General features: G+C 46.6%; 1 protein-coding gene across 1 annotated transcript in view; it reads right to left on the bottom strand.

The window, feature by feature from the left end:
* FBXO33 (F-box protein 33) overlaps positions 1–17,471 on the bottom strand; it is a 77,700-nt gene that overhangs the window by 12,852 nt on the left and 47,377 nt on the right. Inside the window, exon 3 of the mRNA XM_029598486.1 lies at positions 443–1,128. Within this exon, the coding sequence (XP_029454346.1) occupies positions 443–1,128 (686 nt within the window). The remainder of the gene's footprint in view (positions 1–442; positions 1,129–17,471) is intronic.

Raw genomic sequence — 17,471 nt, 5'->3', positions numbered from 1 at the left:
AGTTTTGATTGGCTGGATAATCCAGAAAATAAAGTTGCTGTTGTTTTGGAATCTGATACAGTGTGTCGGTCTCCATTATCATGCTAACCTATTCCTATGGTGTCAGAGATCATGAAGGGGAGTGAGGAGCTTTCTTCCCGGTCCTAACAGCACAAGTAAAATAGAAGTGTGTTTAACCATGTCGTCACCATAAAGGCCCATTTCGCCATCTGCATGGCCATTACGAAGAACCCACAAAATAAATTTGGGAGAGGGATGTCCACTGCACAAACAGGGAAGTCCCATTCCATCATTTTATGTACCCGGTCAGGGGAGGGGGAAGGGGGCTTGCAACCTAAAACAGCAAATAAAAATAAAATAAGACCCTACAAAAAAAGTTAACAACATCCACATCCTTATTTCAATTCACAATACTTTATGTTTTTGCATGAGATTTACCTACCATGAACTGCTAGAAGAGAGAGTCGTGTGCACTTCCAGGCCAGCAGAACCAAAGGATCTTCGTTCCGATTATCACTGAGGTCAGGAAAGCCAGACATGTCTAGCACATCATTCATTAAGATAAAATGAGTGAGGAACTTGTCATACTGCCTGGAGAGGAGGTCAACAACAGCCCCCGAAACACAAGTGATGTAACTGTCAAAATGAATCCTCTCTAGGGGTATGCTGGGTTTAAGAATCCTCAGCATGTCATCACTCTTGATGTCAAAAGCCATCATGTAGACTCGGAGGTTTGTGCTGTGCCGTGTCAGAGCCTTCCAGTCCTCATCTTCTGGCATTTTGTCCAAGGATTTGTTCTTCAAGGAAATATTGTGGACCAGGAGAGACAGTCGATGCAAAGGCACGTGGTTACTGCTAGCCAGGATTCTTGCCATTTCAGCGGTGAAGTCACAGAAATCCAAAGCAAGGGAGCGAAGATTCACAAAGCGCTCTAGTTCAACAGCAGTGATTAGAGTGGTGTTACCAGGGGTGTGGTTGTCCAGTAAACTCAGGTGCTCTATGGTGTTGGCGATGGGATTTGACAGAGATGACAGTGATGTGGGAGTTACTATTTCCAGCATAAACCCACAGGACAGCCATTTTAGTTGCCTGCTGTTACCCAGTATTTCTTCAAACAGTTGTTGTATTCTATAAGCAAAATAAAGGGGAAAAATAAAATCAATCTTTATTCTGTACATTACTATTTTACATTAATCTACTACTATATACTTTATCCAGGGCAGTGTTAGCTGTTTATTAAAACTTTTTTTTAACATCTAGAATACATAACTACAGGTACATAATATTATACATCTTTTAAGGATAATAAATTTAAAATAAAGCTATTGGCCACCATATTTGCAGTTCCAGCAGCTACCTAATCCACAATAAACCCAGCAATAAAATCTCCTACAAAAAGTATCTGGCATACATTATGAAAAGAGCAGAAAAAAATTCTCAAACCTCTAGCTATCAGCTGAGAAAAAAAAAAGAGATAGCCACAGATAATTTTATGGTTGCCTGTGGTCACTAAATTAGTGCCTCACTGCACACTAAAATCTTACAAGTGTAGAGGAAAAATTTATTTTTATTTGCCTTATAAAACAGCACTATAAACCTACCAGTATGAACTTCAGCCCAGATTAGCCCAAAGATGCCTAGGTTGATGTGCTCTCTGTGGCGGAAGAATGCTAAATTACGTTACTATATACCTTTAAGAGGTGGAAAGTAATTTACTACTAATGTCAACTTTATTTAATGTGTCTTGTGCTCTTGAGAGCTCATTAATCACAGCAGGGCCTATAGAGAAGTTGAAAGCTTCCTGATAAACAGGTCAATCCAGTAAAGTGCGGCCGTGTTTAACCCGCTTTCTACTCACTTTCCGGCCGCGTTAGCCCTTCCTGCGATCCACAATCCCCTTTAACCTACTCTTACCGCGTCCTTAAATCCACGGGTAACCCCTTCCGCACGCGGCATGTACATTACATGTAAACGATCGAATTAGCTATTCCCTACCATCCAGTAACGCGCGCCCCGACTATCGCTTTTTTACCCTGCCATTTTGCCGCGCGTTTAACCTGCTAACTTACCGCCTACCCTTACCAGTGCGTTAGAGGCAGGGGTAAGGGTAGGCGGCAAACTTTCCCCCAGCTCCCGCTCACCTGCCCTGGCCGCGTCCATGGGTGCTGGTCTCCGGGGCAGCCCCAGTCCTCGCCCCTTCTCCCGAAGCAACAAAAGTGAAAAAAAATCGAAAAAGCGAAAAAAACCCCCCCCCCCGAAAAAAAAAGTTGCAAGGGAGAGAGGACGGGCAATCCTACGCTCGGGATTGCCCGTCCTCTCTCCCCTCCTCCCGAGGCAAGGCGCGAAAAGCAGCCTTGCTCCGGGAGGAGGGGAGAGAGGACTGGCAGTGTAAAGCGACGAAGCGACTTACTTTTTTTGCAGCCCCCCCTCCGGAGACGGACATCGGCGAGGACGACCGCAGCTCCCCTGCCTCCAGCTGCCTGCGAAGATGGACGCCTGCACGGGCGAAAGCGGCCCCTGTTCATGCAATTGGGCCGCTCAAGACATGACGTCACGACGTTTGGCATCACGGCATGTGATGTCACATCTTGAGCGGCCTATTTGCACGCACAGGGGCCGCTTTCGCCCGTGCGATGCGTCTATCTTCGCAGGCAGCTGGAGGTAGGGGAGGGGAGCCGCGGTCGTCTTCACCGATGTCCGTCTCCGGAGGGGGGCTGCAAAAAAAGTAAGTCGCTTCGTCGCTTTACACTGCCAGTCCTCTCTCCCCTCCTCCCGGAGCAAGGCTGCTTTTCACGCCTTGCCTCGGGAGGAGGGGAGAGAGGACTGGCAATCCCGAGCGTAGGATTGCCCGTCCTCTCTCCCCTCTCTCTTGCTACTTTTTTTTTTTTTCGATTTTTTCCGCTTTCGTTGCTTGCTTCGGGAGGAGGGGAGAGAGGGCTGACAATCCCGAGCGTCGGAGAACTGTCCACTTCCTGGTACCTGTCATTTCAAATGTAAAATGGGTTGCGCGGGCCTAACGCTTAGGCCCGCGCAACCCATGCTTCTTAGATGTAGCTTGCATTTGCAAGCTATTTACATACAGGATCGAGCGGTAGGTGAGCTGGACTGTGCATGCGGCAACCGCGGGTGCGCTGGGCACTAACACAGCTCTTCCTACCACTCGTTACTGGATTGACCTGAAAGTCAGCAGGGGTAAACTAACAGTTCCTGGCATGCACCAAGCTACAAATTCCAGAAATAACAGCTCTCCCCCCCAAGGTGTGCAGCACTGCCTTTTGCTGCATATCTGCAAGGATCATTCAACTTAAGACTTGATTTAGTGCACTGTAGCTATCCCAAGAAAACTGAAATGCACACAGATTTTTTTTGGGCACCTACAATTACAGCATCTAGAGCAGCAGAGGGCAAACTACAGCCCGTGGGCCAAACCCAGCCTGATGACAGATTTTTTTCTGTCCCTCTTCCTCCTGAATTTGTCCAATTAGATCCAGCCCGCTGGCATCTTCAATGTCATCAACAATGGCCTGAGATCACAGGCCTTTAATGACTACAACCTTGATGTCAGTGGTTGGAGGTGATGCCCCACTCAGAGGGAGCAGGGGGGCAGAAAGAGAAGCATTGCCCAGCCATAGAGAAGCCCGTGAGGCCGCTGGTGGACCCCATCCCACCGGTGACAAAGACAGGAAGAGGCTGCATCGCCAAAGTGAGCTTGTCTCGTAACCTGCACAGGCCTCGCGGTATTCAAAGTTCTTGAAGGAAGCATTTTCTCTGTGCTGATCTCATGATACACAAGAATAGCATGGAGGATGTTCTACACCCAAAAATTTTCAATACCATGTGGCCTGCAGAGAGGAAGGGCAGAAGGGCAGGCTTCCACTATGGATCATTTCCTCCCTGGCACGTGGCTGCAGTATCGGGGAGGAAGAGAGACTCAGAGGCTGCCGTGTGCATGTGTGTGTGAATGGGTGCTTGCTTGGGGATCTATGTGTGTGAGAAAATGAATGGGAGATTGCCTGAGGTGTGTTTGAGGGAGCTAGTGAGAGCGAGTGCATGTTTGTGTGTATATGGGTGGGTGAGAAAGCAATGTTTGGGTGTGTGTGGATGAGAGACAGAAAGCACATGTGTTTGTAACAACCCCCTCTTCCTCTCTGCCTGCTAATCCATGACAATCTCTGGGCATCTGGAAATCAAAGGTTCCCAGATATGGAGAGTGGGGAATTTTTAAAAATCCTTTCTTGTTTTAATTATTGGGTATTATTTGATGTGCCTGCTGTGAAGCATCGTATGGGTGTTTGGAACATTTTTATATGAGTCGAACTATTTGATGTGGAAACAGGATGCTGGGCTTGATGGACCCTTGGTCTGACCCAGTATGGCATTTTCTTATGCTCTAGTTGTTAATTGTATTGAATTATTCTTTTTATTGGTATGTTTGCTGCTTTGGTCCTCTGACTGTCGGGTATAATTGCTGGTATAGCTGCCCCTCCCCCCTGCTCACATTCAGGCCGATACAGTAAAGTCCGCGGGAGAGCGGGGGAACGCCCGCTCTCCCGGCGCACGCACCGGCCACTCGCCGGTGCGCGCGATGCAGTATTTAAATTAGGTCCCGCGGTAGATCCGGGCAAAAGGAGGCGCTAGGGACACTAGTGCGTCCCTAGCGCCTCCTTTTTGACAGGAGCGGCGGCTGTCAGCGGGTTTGACAGTCGACGCTCAATTTTGCTGGCGTCGGTTCTCGAGCCCGCTGACAGCCACGGGCTCGGAAACCGGACGCCGGCAAAATTGAGCGTCCGGTTTTCGGCCCAACAGCCGCGGGCCGAATTCATTTTTTTACTCTTCGGGACCTCCGACTTAATATCGCCATGATATTAAGTCGGAGGGTGCACAGAAAAGCATTTTTTACTGCTTTTCTGTGCACTTTCCCAGTGATGGAAGAAATTAGCGCCGACCCAAAGGTCGGCGCTAATTTCTGAAAGTAAAATGTGCGGCTTGGCTGCACATTTTACTTTCTGTATCTCGCACGCATACCTAATAGTGCCCTCAACATGCATTTGCATGTTGAGGGCGCTATTAGGTGCCGCGGGTTGGACGCGCGTTTTCCTCCCCTTACTGGATAAGGGGTAAGGGAAAACGCACGTCCAAGAGCAGCACGTCCAAGAGCAGGCTAACAGTGCGCGTCCGTCGGAGCTCCATCAGAGCGCACTGTACTGTATCGGCCTGAAAGTTCTAAGGGGGGCTCTGGCCCTCTGCTCCAATAAGTACCAGTAATGTGGCCCTCTTTAAAAACAAAAGTTTGCCCACTCCTGTTCTAGAGAGCAGTTTTTGCAAGTTCCATTTTTTTTTTAATTGTCATTTTTCCATTGGTTTCTTCCCAGCAGAGCTGTCCAAGGAAAGACAGCTCTCCCTTGATGGCTCAGGGCAGCAGAATATATCTTCCCTGAAATTAAACTCCCCAGCTTTGCTCAGCTAGGGCCGCTGCTTCCATTAGGCAAACTAGGCGCCCGCTTACAGTACCAAAATTTAGGTGATGATGGTGGTGGTGGGGGAGGGGGGGGGGGAGCAAAATCCAACCAGTGTAAGGCCCAGAGGGTCACTGTGCCATGCTGGAGCCACTCCTGCAGGGGTGTGTGTGTGTGTGTGTGGGGGGGGGGGGGGGGGGGGCGTTGTGCTGGAGCTCCCGTTAATAGGTAAGTTGTGGGAAAGGGGGGCATGACTGAAGGTTTGCCTAGGGCAGGGAAGGGTCTTGCACCGCCCTGTGGTCAGCAGATTCTCCCCTATAGTGGAAGCTATTTCCCTTCACCTCAGGTCCCAGCATGGAGGGCAGTTTTCAAGGGAGTCACTCAGGTAAATTCCTGCAGGTATAAATTGCCTTCCCCTCAGCTATTAGAGGAATACACACTATCAGCCATGAGTAAAAGGGGTGAGCTCAGAAGTGGGAAAACACTCAACAGTGATTTCATTTTGAAAATTGCCACATATACCTTACACCTGCTGTAAATTTTGTACCTACAGTATTTTCTGACCCCAAATTTTCAAAAGAAACTTGGCAGTTTCCCCTTTGAAAATTAGCTTGCAGGTTCACCTACAAGTTACTTATGGGGGTTTAAAAATTGCTTCCATTAAGTCTGCAATACACTCAGACCTCTCTTTTTTCCCTGCTCCACTTTATGGGGCAGGAAATTCAAAATTGGTTTCCCTGTACTGCACTTTATTAGCTGTATAGTAATCCTTTACTTCACAATAATCTCAGGGATTACAGCTTTTTATCTCCAGCTGGAGGGCCTCTGTTATGCTCTCCTGGGCTAATGCATTGACAAACCTTTCAGCAGACATTGTCCATGTAGAGAAAGTCCTAATGCAATTTTCCAACCAGTGTGCTTTCAGAGCTGATCAGGTGCACCATGGAAAAGCCACTGCTACTTGAGGCTCAGATCTAGTACAGCACCTGGGGCTCTGCTCTTAGCACCTCACAGCAACAAGAGACATCAGTGGTGGCTCTTAAACATGTAGGAGCTCCTTTCTGAGAACATGAGTAATCATGTAAGCCTAGTGTTGTCATTAATGGGCAGCATGCAGGGCATGCATAGCTGGGCCCCACTTAGTGCCACACACATTGCATACAGCACCTCATCATCTTCCCATCCTTATCCGCCCCCCGCTTTGAGTCCTTCAGCCTCTGACCTACCCACAGGCTGTCTGAGATGGGGAGAGTGTGCACCAAGCATGGGATGTGACTTACTCTGAATGTTGAAAGTAGAGGCAATAGAAGAGCTCTTGAATCCACATGCTGCAGCCAAGGTAACTAACTTAACCAGCTACCCCTTACCATACAGACTTCTTCATTATCCTATACTTGTATATAGAGGGAGCTGGCCCATCTTGATGATCTTATGTGTGTCTGGCCCATCTCTTCCTTTATTTTTAAATCTGGAAGAGACTGGGGGGCTATCATTACTTTTCTAGCTCTTCCTTTGGCCAAACGAGTCCTCTCCATGGCCACACTGCCTGCTCCGTGGAGACTATAATGCCACATAACAAAAATGGGTCTTGGGCTTGAAAATGTTGAGAAACAATGATCTAATGGAACAACATTTTTGTTAAACTTCTTTGTGGTAGCATTCAATGAAATTCCAAGTGCACGGTTTACAGACTACGGTATGATCTCATTCTTCTAACTTTCCAATGTAGTTGGCCTCAAAGCACTGACTCAGTTCTGACTAGTTTGTGAGCTTAACAGAGCAGGGAAGTGCTGAACTCACTGTAAAGAAGTTGAGGCATATGAGATCATGTTGGCACCCCATAAATTCACCACTAGGATATTATTCTAGTCTCAACCATAAACAGGATTAAAAAAAACCAAACACTGCAATCATGCCCTAACCTTGACCCTAACTTTTTCCAGATTAAGCAGCATTACATGGTAACATAGTACATGTCAGCAGGAAAAAAACTCAAGTTGTCCATTCAGTCTGCCCAGCAAACCTTTTTTTTTTTAAATATATTCTTAGTATAATTGTTGCTTTGATCAGATTATCCTAGTCAACACAGACTATCCTTTTCTTTGTCTCCATCATTTAGCCACTAGGAATCCTCTGTGTTTATCCAATGCCCTTCTGAATTCCCTTACTGTCCTTGTCCTTTAGAAAGAGAGACCCTCCACAGGAGCCTCCACCTGCTTTAACTCTTCCGTGTGTCTTGGATACCACCTCTATACCTCAAGGGGTAGTAACGGCGATTAAAATATTCTGGCACTGCAGATTTCAATCCCTAATTTCAAGAGCTTCAGGTTCAGCAAGAAATACCAGCTAGTGTGGTGAATCACCTCAGAGACTTATGTCTGCAAGTTTTCTGCTAAGTATATGTCTTAAACCAGACACAAAACAGTAAACAAATGGGCTCCCCACATAACTATATCACTTCATAAACTACTATCCAGAAAGCCAACAAGTGCTGGCATGTTCTGCTTTATTTGATGGGAAGACGGCCCTTAGCATTCCAGGGAGGGTTTAACCCCTTTGACAACTTGAAGCAGAGATTCTGTGAAAGAACATGAAGCACACCGGCACACAATGGTAAGCATTTAATTAAGTCCACCACATTTTCTTCAACTGACCTGCTTTCTGACATTTCTCTTTGCTCTTAAACAGCAAAGAAAAACTTTTATTTACAAATAAGGTAGCAGCTCTAGTGGCCATACAGAACCTGAAAAACAAAACAAAAACAAAACCCAACCACTATTCTTTGTTAGCTGCAATACCTTTTATTGGATCAAAACAAGAAGAATGCAAAAGTAGTGAAATGTCAAATGTGTTGCACACCTCATATTGGTTAAAAGAATCAACCTGCAAAGACTCCATTACACAGATAACCTATATAGTACAAGAAAAGCAAGTTTACTTACCATAAATGGTGTTTTCCGTAGTTAGAGTGAATGAGCCATGCTGATTGGGTGCGATGTCCTCTGGCAGCGCGGATTAGAATCTTCTCCAATAGCAGAGCTTTATGCTCCGCTCACGCGCGAGTACTACCTCAGTCGTCATTGACTGTTCATGATGCAAAGAATGGATCATGGATTATGCTTTTCCAAGTTTTCAAAGTCTGCCAGGGAGGTGAGTGGGTTTGCATGACTCATTCATTCTGCTAGCAATGGAAAACACAGTTCACGGTAAGCAAACGTGCTTTTTTCTGTCGATAAGCAAGTCTATGAGCCATGCTGGTTGGGGAGTCCCTCGATGAGGGTTGCCACCAGAGATGCATGGCGATGCTCAGGCTATAATCCACAACCCGATCACCTAGGTGGCAGGCTCTGCGCACTTGGAATTCGACTATGCAGCTCTCCCAACTGAAGTGTCTGACTCAGAGAATTTATGAAGACAATAGTGTGCTGTGAAGGTATAGATTGTTGACCATGTTGCAGCTCTGCAGATGTCTGCAATGGAAACGTCTCTCAGTGTGCGAGCAAGGTTGCTATGGCCCTTGTTTGGTGTGCCTTCACCTTTCCAAGAAGAGGAGAAGCAGATGCAACTTGTCAACCAGTTAGCAAAGGTTCTTTTGGAAACAGCCACTCCCAGATTGTTAGGATTGTAGGAGATGAATAGCTGTTGAGATCTCCTGTGAGCCTGTGTTCTTGCTATGTAATAGGCCAGAGTTTATTTACAATCTAATGTATGCAGAGTCCTTTTCATTCGCAAAGTATGGAGTTATGGAAAGAACATCGGGAGAGGCAGACACCACTTTTGGCATAAATTTTGGGAGAGGCCACAATAGCACTTTATCACGGAAGAACTGCAGTTTGCTAATTCGATGGATGTAATTGCCACTAGGAATAGTACCTTCCAAGTGAGGAACTTCAGTTCAGCCATAGCCAGGGGTTCGAATAGACTGGACATGAGGACAGTTAAAACTATGTTCACATCCCATGGGATTGGAGGTTTCTGTATTGGTGGGTGAATGTGTAAGAGTCTATTCATGAAGCGAGATACTAATGGATGCTTTGCGATGGAGTTCCCTTCTACTGGATGATGGTATGCTGCAGTGGCACTCAGATGGACTAACTGATGAAGTCTGGAGACCTGTCTGAGACAAGTGGTATAGGTAGTTGAGTAGGAGTTTTGGGGAACAATGAAATGGGTTAAGTGATTGTTCCTGGCACCAAAGCACTTAATGGGACCATTTGAAGGAGTAATTACGACGAGTGGAGGCTGTCCGAGAAGAGAAGAGAACATCCTGAACAGCCACTGGGAGGTCCAAGGGTTCTAAGACTTGGCGCTTGATCTCCAAGCGGTGAGGTGGAGAGATGAGAGAAGGGGGTGTAGAAGGATCCCCCCCTCTTGCATCAGAAGTATGGGTTGACAACCTAGAGGTCTGGGTGGTCGCATTGATAATTATATTAGATATATGTACCATGGTTGTCTCAGCCATGCTGGGGCAACGAGAATCATATCCGCCTTATTGTGGATGCACTTGTGAACCATGCAGGTTATGACTGGGATCAGCGGGAAAGCATAGAGAAGACCCTCGGACCACGAGAAGAGAAAAGTATCCTGGGCTATCCTGTTCGGGGAGGGAAAGATAGAGCAGACGGCTTCCACTTGTGTGTTGTACTGGATCGCAAACAGGTCTATGGAAGGCGTTCCCCACTCGCTGAAGAGACTGTCTGCCATGTTTTGGTTGAGGGACCACTTGTGTGGATGGAACACTGCTGAGCTTGTCTGTCTGCGTGTTCGCTACTCCTGGGAGATATGTTGCCTGAAGGTATATGGCCCGCTTGGTCGCCCATTCCCAAGTCAGAGTCGCTTCCTTGCATAATATCAGCAAACCTGATCTGCCTTGCTTCTTTATGTAAAACATCGCGACTTGGTTGTTCGAATGGATCATTATTGTTTTTCCCATTAGGAAATCCTTGAATACCATTAGCGCTTTGCTAATAGCTCTCAGCCTAGAAAGTTGATCTGGTAGGATGACTTTGAGGGACCATAGTCCCTGGGTTTGATAGTGAAGCAGATGTGCGCCCCAGCCCGTGGTAGTAAGAAGTAATTGATGGGTCAGAAGTCGAAGAGGAGCTCCCCGTGTTAGAGATTTGGAATGTACCCACCAACATATGTCCTTTTTCATTGAAGATGTGATCATTATTGGGGGACAGGGTTTGAGATCCTTGAGTCCATTGACTTTTTAGTCCCTACTGCAACTGTCTCATATGCAGTCGGGTGAGAGGGAGTACACGAATTGCAGCCACCATATGGCCCAGGAGCTTCAGTAGTAAACGAACAGTGGCCCTGAACATGATCTGTAACTGTAATGCCAGGAGTTGGAGGAGTTTTATTCTGTCTTTGGGCAAGAAGGCCCCTCCTGGATGGAATCTATTTTTGCTCCTATAAATTGTAGTATCAGGACTGGTTGAATATTGGATTTCTTGTAGTTCATGAGGAAACCCAGGTCTTCGAGACAGAGTATGGTGGTTTGGAAGTCCTTTTGAAGGTCCTGAGGATTGTAGATACTATTAGCCAATCGTCCAGGTATGGGAAGATTCATAAGCCCTTTCTGTGAAGGTGCGCCACAGCTACAGATAAACCCTTTGTGAAAACTCACGGGGCTGACAAGAAACCAAACGGAAGAACTTTGTATTGGTAATAAGATTTGTTTATTTGGAAGCACAGGTAACACCAGCAGGAACGGTGAATCATAATATGCACATAGGCATCCTTGAGATCAAGAGAGCACAACCAGTCTCCCTGTTGAATGAAGGGGAGGGTGGTCTTTAGCATTATTTTGAATTTCTCCCTTTTGAGCGTCTTAAGTGGGCGAAGGTCTAGTAAAGGATACAAGTCTCCTGTGCGCTTGGGGATGAGGAAGAATTGGGAATAAAACCCTGTACTGTGGAAAGATGGTGGCATGTTCTGTATCATCTTCAGTGTTAGCAATTTGTTCGCTTCCTGCTGTAAGAGAGGAAGCTGGTCGAGATGCTTGACGGGCGGGAGTAAACGGGGTAAGCGAGTTGCAGGGACTTGAAGTGCAAGTGGTACCCCTGTTGGATTATTATATTCAGACCCCATTGATCAGAAATAATTTTGGACCATGTTCCCCAATAATCAGAGTCTTCCCCCTACTGGGGTGACCGTAGTTGTGTTGGGCTTCAGTGGCTGCAGCATGGTCTTCCTCAAAAACCCTGCTGACCTTTGGGTGTAGTTTGCTGAGAGGGCTTTTGTTGCCTATAATCTAGTGGGCATGCTCTTTGTTCAGTTTGTGGTATTTGTGCATGGGGCTGCTGCTAAGGCTGTTGATAGGTGGTGGATCTGTACTGTGAGTACTGTCTATAGGATGTCCGTGGATAGTCTGTTTTTTGTACTGTGAGAATGGACACTTGCTAAAGTGAGGGATTGCACTGCTATGTTTTGTTCCTAGATTTGCATCACCATTTCAGAGTTTATCTCCAAATACATTGTCAACCAGACAAGGGAGATCTGCCAATTTGTCATGGACATGTACCCTAATTGAACTACTTGGAGCCAAGATGTTCTATGAGCTATTGCGGATGCCGAGGCTCTGGAGATAGTCTAGAATGCTTCATAGACCGAGCAGAGGAGATGACTGATTCCTTCTTCAAGGTCAACTAAAAAGTTGAGGAGTGATATACTCCCCCTTGTCAAGCGCACAAAAGGCTTCAGGAGCTGTAAGCATTTGTATATGTATTGGACCACATAGAATTGGTGTTGCTGGTTATGAGAGGCAAGCATTGAGAATATTGAAACACCTTTTTGCAAAATAGTCTAGTATTTTGTTATCCTTCCCCGGGGGGAGATGGCATGGAGTTTCAATTTTCTTGCTTTCCTTGTAGCTGACTCAACCACTACTGATGTGTGTGGGATGTGAACTGGCCCATAGCACTCAGATTTTTTAAGGTGGTATTTCAGGTCGAGCTTCCTGGCTACTAGTAAGTTGGAGTGAGGAGATTCCCAGGATTTAAGGAGGACTGGTTCCAACACTGAATGAGGAGGTAAAGCCTCTGGCTCTGAAGGGATATTTAGAATCTTTAAGAGCACAAAAAGACTTCTTTCCGGAGGTCTGGGATCCTTTGAATTTCTATGTTAAGCAAGGCTGCCATTTTTTCCACAAATTTTGGATATGCAAGATCCTCAGGTGGGGAGGTGTGCTTCGGAGGGTCCTCTGGTTCGTCCGAAAGGAGCCCAGTAGAAGTAGTGGGAGACAAAGAAGGTGACTGATCTGGAGGAGGGGAATCTGGCCTCTCCACCTCCACATCAGGGGACACCTCATGTGACTCCAAACTTCTTGGACTTTGTCTTGGAGAATGTTGACTGATCAGCGGAGAGACTGATTGTTGGTGAGACTTGCGACGCTCTGAGCTTGGAATGCAAAACCTTGGAGGAATAACCTCTGGAATGCGAGAGGCAAAAATCCCCACATAGAATGGCCGAAATTTGTTGCATGACCTCCATGGAGCTACATCCTGGAGACCTTGGGAGCGGCGCTGTGCAATGGTAGATGGGGACACCGAACAGTGGTCCATGCGTGGCTGCACAGCTGCTTTGTAAATATCAGAGACTGAAGAGTGTATGGGTCTAAAAGCTAGTGGCTCCTTCACCATTTTCTTAGGTTTGGGATACAGTGGTTCCTGAAGTAGAGGAACTTCATGTCTTCTTCTAGATTCTCATGATAAGCCTAAGTATACTTGTTGACTCTGGTTAGACGATCCTGTGGAGATAATGGAAGGGGTTCTGGTTTGTGGGGACAAAGACCTGAGTTGAAAGGTCTGTAGAATGGGTTCCACGTCCTCTACCACTTCCAGGTCCCAGGATGTCTGATCTCTAGAGGAGTTATGCAAATCTCTAGCCATTGGTCTCTGTTGGTAATGAAACCTCGAGGCTGGACCAGATGATAGGTCATGATGGCCAAGATCCTTCCGTGAGGTTTTAAAAATCTTGACTGTGTCATTGGAAGCAATATTGTGTCATGCAGAATGAGTTCGTGTAGCACCATTGCCCATTTTACGTCGTGCTTGTGTTTCGGTTTATGCAGATGCATGATTGTTCGACGTAGGCTTCTCCCTGTATGCTGCTGTCTCACGAAACAACGCAGGTGAAGCATGGGATGGTACAGGTGTTTCATCCGATGCTGCTTTATCATGAGACAACGCAGATGCTTCCCGTTGGGGTGCGTTGTTCGGCAATGTGTCGGTGGCATGAGTTGACGCTGATGCTTCGCTGAGGTGCGCCATGCAGCAATGGTTGGTGGCATGAGTCGACGGTCCCATTTTGGCACTCTCCGGGGCCGGTCTGCCGTGCGTCACAGTGGATGGCTTTGATGGCGCAGGATAAGCCTCTGAAACACTGGCATTTTTCAATTTAGGCCAGGTTTCAGGTGATTTGCAGTGTTTTTTCTTCTTTTGCTGAGTCCTCCTTGGAAGCCCTATTACGGGTTTCTTTTGAAGATCGAAGCTTCGGGCCCAGCAAAGACTGACTCAAGTGCTATGGGGAGGGCACATATTTACCCGAGTGGGAAGGTCGCTTCCCCACGAAGCTTGGCAATCTTTTCAGCCCTTTGCCTCCGGGCCAGAGAGGACATGCGTCCGCAATCCCTACAGGAAGGCCAGTCGTGCTTGGACTGAGGCAGAGATAACAGTAATTGTGTCCATCCATGGCAGATATGATATGCCCACAGGAGCAGTATTTGAAGCCCGGTGTCTTTTTCGTTGTTGACATGGCAAGGAAAGAGTGCGACTGAGGAGAAAAATTCACGTTCACATGCAACATGAGAAAAACTGCAACGGACAGGAACCATTGATGACTGGAGGTACGCACGCGGGAACTCCCGCACATAAGCAGAACAAAAAGCTCTACTGGAGAAGATTCCGATCCGCATCACCAGAGGATGTCGAACCTAATCAACATGGCTCATTCACTCGCTTATCGACAGAACAAAATGTTTTTAAAACTACTACAATCTCTCTACTCAAGACCGTGAGTTATTTTGTCACATTATTCCTCTTGCTCTAATGTTCATGCCCCAAATTTCAGCTTATTTTTGGCTAAGATCCAAGTGCAGAGTCTGAGCTATGAGCAAAGAATGTTTCCTTCTTTACTTTTTGGCTGAGACTGAGAACTTGTACAATATGGGAGATTAACGTATTGTAACCTGACCCCATCAGGGACATAACTGCAAGATGGCTATTTCTAAAAGCAGGAGAAGTAAACACATGGTCTCACTGGGTTCACACTGCCTGTGCACATGTATACATGAAAGAGCTTCTCTGCCCGTGGTCGCCCACTTAGCTCTCTAATCAGTATCAATACAACATTTGAATATGAGGCTGCAAGGGATGCCTAAAGTTAGTGGAAGGCACGGTCAGTGTTGACTACAAAGTTAGCAGGGCTGTCTGCTTCCTTTTACCTTATGGCTTTCCCATGCAAGGGACAAACAATTGAAAGTTATGGCCCTTTTTGAATAGCCACAGAGCCTGTCACCAAACATACGCCCGTCAGGATGCGGAGATCCCCCATTAAGTGTTGCCTGTCTCCACAACAGCAGCAGCTCCTGTCCAAACATACCTATGATGGGGGGTGGGAGGCTAGAAGCATGCGATTTTATAAGGGCAAGCTGAGATCAGACAGCTGCAGGTCCTGCCACAAAAGTAAATAAGAACGCCTGCTTGGAGGGTCTCCCAAAATTAGAAAGCCCTTCTCTACTCATAGCTCTGTAAGCTCTCTATTGTGGTTAGATGCTGAAGGACTGCAGCTGGGGTTTTTGGGGGTTTTTATACAACAAAAAAAACGGCTTTATTGCTTCTGCCTAGCCTAGTCAGTCCAGAAGTAAGAGAATTAAATCCAAGTGTGTGCAGAGGTGAGGAGTAGGCTTGAAGAAAAGACAAGAGAGGTGGGGGGGGGGGGGGGGGAGCCCACAAGTTGGAGGTAGAGGAGGAACTGCCAAAGGCCTCGCCTACCAGATGGGGACCTGGGAATTGCTTACAAGAGGCTGTTCAACAAGGCCCAAAAATGGAACCAGGGAATCATTTACCACAGAATGTTCAACCAGGCCCAAAGGAGAACCTAGGAATTGCTTACCTCATGCTGCTCAACCAGGCCTAAGAGGGAACCCATGAGTCACAATCCAGCCCCTGCTCAAGCAGGCCCTGAGGGGAATCCTGGGAGCTATGATCCGGGACTGATCCACTGGGGGAACAATCCAAAATTGTTGCCTTAGGAGCTAAGATCCTGCTCCAAAAAGGAAATCAGTACACAAATGTTGCCCTGGGAGCAAGTTCCAACAGGAACCAGGCCTGAAGGCTGGGGTCCTGGGACCCACGAAATCCTACTGCACAACCAGCATGTCCAGCATCTGCTGGAGAAAGATATACGGACAATTGTCAGTTTGGCACCAGCCTACATAACAAACCATGTCACTGAAAAAGGGTGTGTCCTCGTGGTTTCATATGCTAGGAGGAGGAGATAACCAATTAGTCTGGTCTGATGTAGCAGGATAAGGAAATACTATTTTTTCTTTGGAAGAAAATTACTTGGTTTTTAGGTTGAGAAGACTATTTGTAATTGTTAGTACAATACAAATAAGGACCTCTATTTTCAGTTTTTATTTATTTTTCCTTTGAATTTATCTGTGTGTATTCTAACAAATATGGAAGAAAAATTAGTGGGAGAAAAATGACTCCCCCCCCCCCCCCCCCCCCAATGAAGTTCTCCATTTTTTTCATTATAAAAAACACTGACATTCAAGGGATATGATAGAGGTGTTTAAAATCATGAGAGGTCTAGAATGGGTTGATGTGAATTGGTTATTTACTCTTTCGGATAGTAGAAAGACTAGGGGGCACTCCATGAAGTTAGCATGGGGCACATTTAAAACTAATCGGAGAAAGTTCTTTTTCACTCAAAGCACAATTAAACTCTGGAATTTGTTACCAGGGGATGTGGTCAGTGCAGTTAGTATAGCTGTGTTTAAAAAAGGATTGGATAAGTTCTTGGAGGAGAAGTCCATTACCTGCTATTAAGTTCACTTAGAGAATAGCCACTGACATTAGCAATGGTAACATGGAATAGACTTAGTGTTTGGGTACTTGCCAGGTTCTTATGGCCTGGATTGGCCACAGTTGGAAACAGGATGCTGGGCTTGATGGACCCTTGGTCTGACCCAGTATGGCATTTTCTTATGTTCTTATGTTCTTAAAAGACTGAAAACGAAGATCCCTAAATACAAATCACTATCTCAAATACTAAAAGAAAGGCAGCTTCCCTTTCAATCATGGCAAAACATGGCCAAACCCGGGCTAACAGTGCGCTCCGGTGGAGCGCACTGTTAGCCCGGGTTTGGCTGCACGTTTGACACGCTAGCTTTATCCCTTATACAGTAAGGGGTAATAGCACGTCGAAAAAGCGCAGCCAACCCCCCCAAAACTAATAGCGCCCGTAACATGCAAATGCATGTTGATGGCCCTATTAGTTATTCCCGTGCGATACAGAAAGCAAAATGTGCAGCAAAGCTGCACATTTTACTTTCAAAAATTAACGGCTGCCCAAAGGCTGGCGTTAATTTCTGCCAGGGAAGTGTACAGAAAAGCAGAAAGAACTGCTTTTCTGTACACCCTCTGACTTAATATCATAGCAATATTAAGTCGGAGGCCCCAAAATTTAAAAAGAAAAAAATTTTTAAATCAGCCCGCGGGTCGGAATACGGATGCTCAATTATGCCGGCGTCCGTTTTCCGAACCCATGGCTGTCAGCGGGTTTGAGAACAGATGCCGGCAAAACTGAGCGTCGGCTGTCAAACCCGCTGACAGCCGCCACTCCTGTCAAAAAAGAGGAGCTAGGGACGTGCTAGTGTCCCTAGCGCCTCTTTTTACCGTGGGCCCTCATTTGCATACTAAATCGCACGCTCAGGAGAGTGGCCTGTGCGCGTGTCAGGAGAGCGGGCGCTCACCTCGGAGCACCGGCTCTCCCACGGGTTTTACT

This window comes from Rhinatrema bivittatum, chromosome 4 (assembly GCF_901001135.1).
Source record: "Rhinatrema bivittatum chromosome 4, aRhiBiv1.1, whole genome shotgun sequence".
NCBI lineage: Eukaryota > Metazoa > Chordata > Amphibia > Gymnophiona > Rhinatrematidae > Rhinatrema > Rhinatrema bivittatum.
Note: the sequence above shows the minus strand (reverse complement) of the source record. Positions and strands in the feature narration are given on the sequence as shown.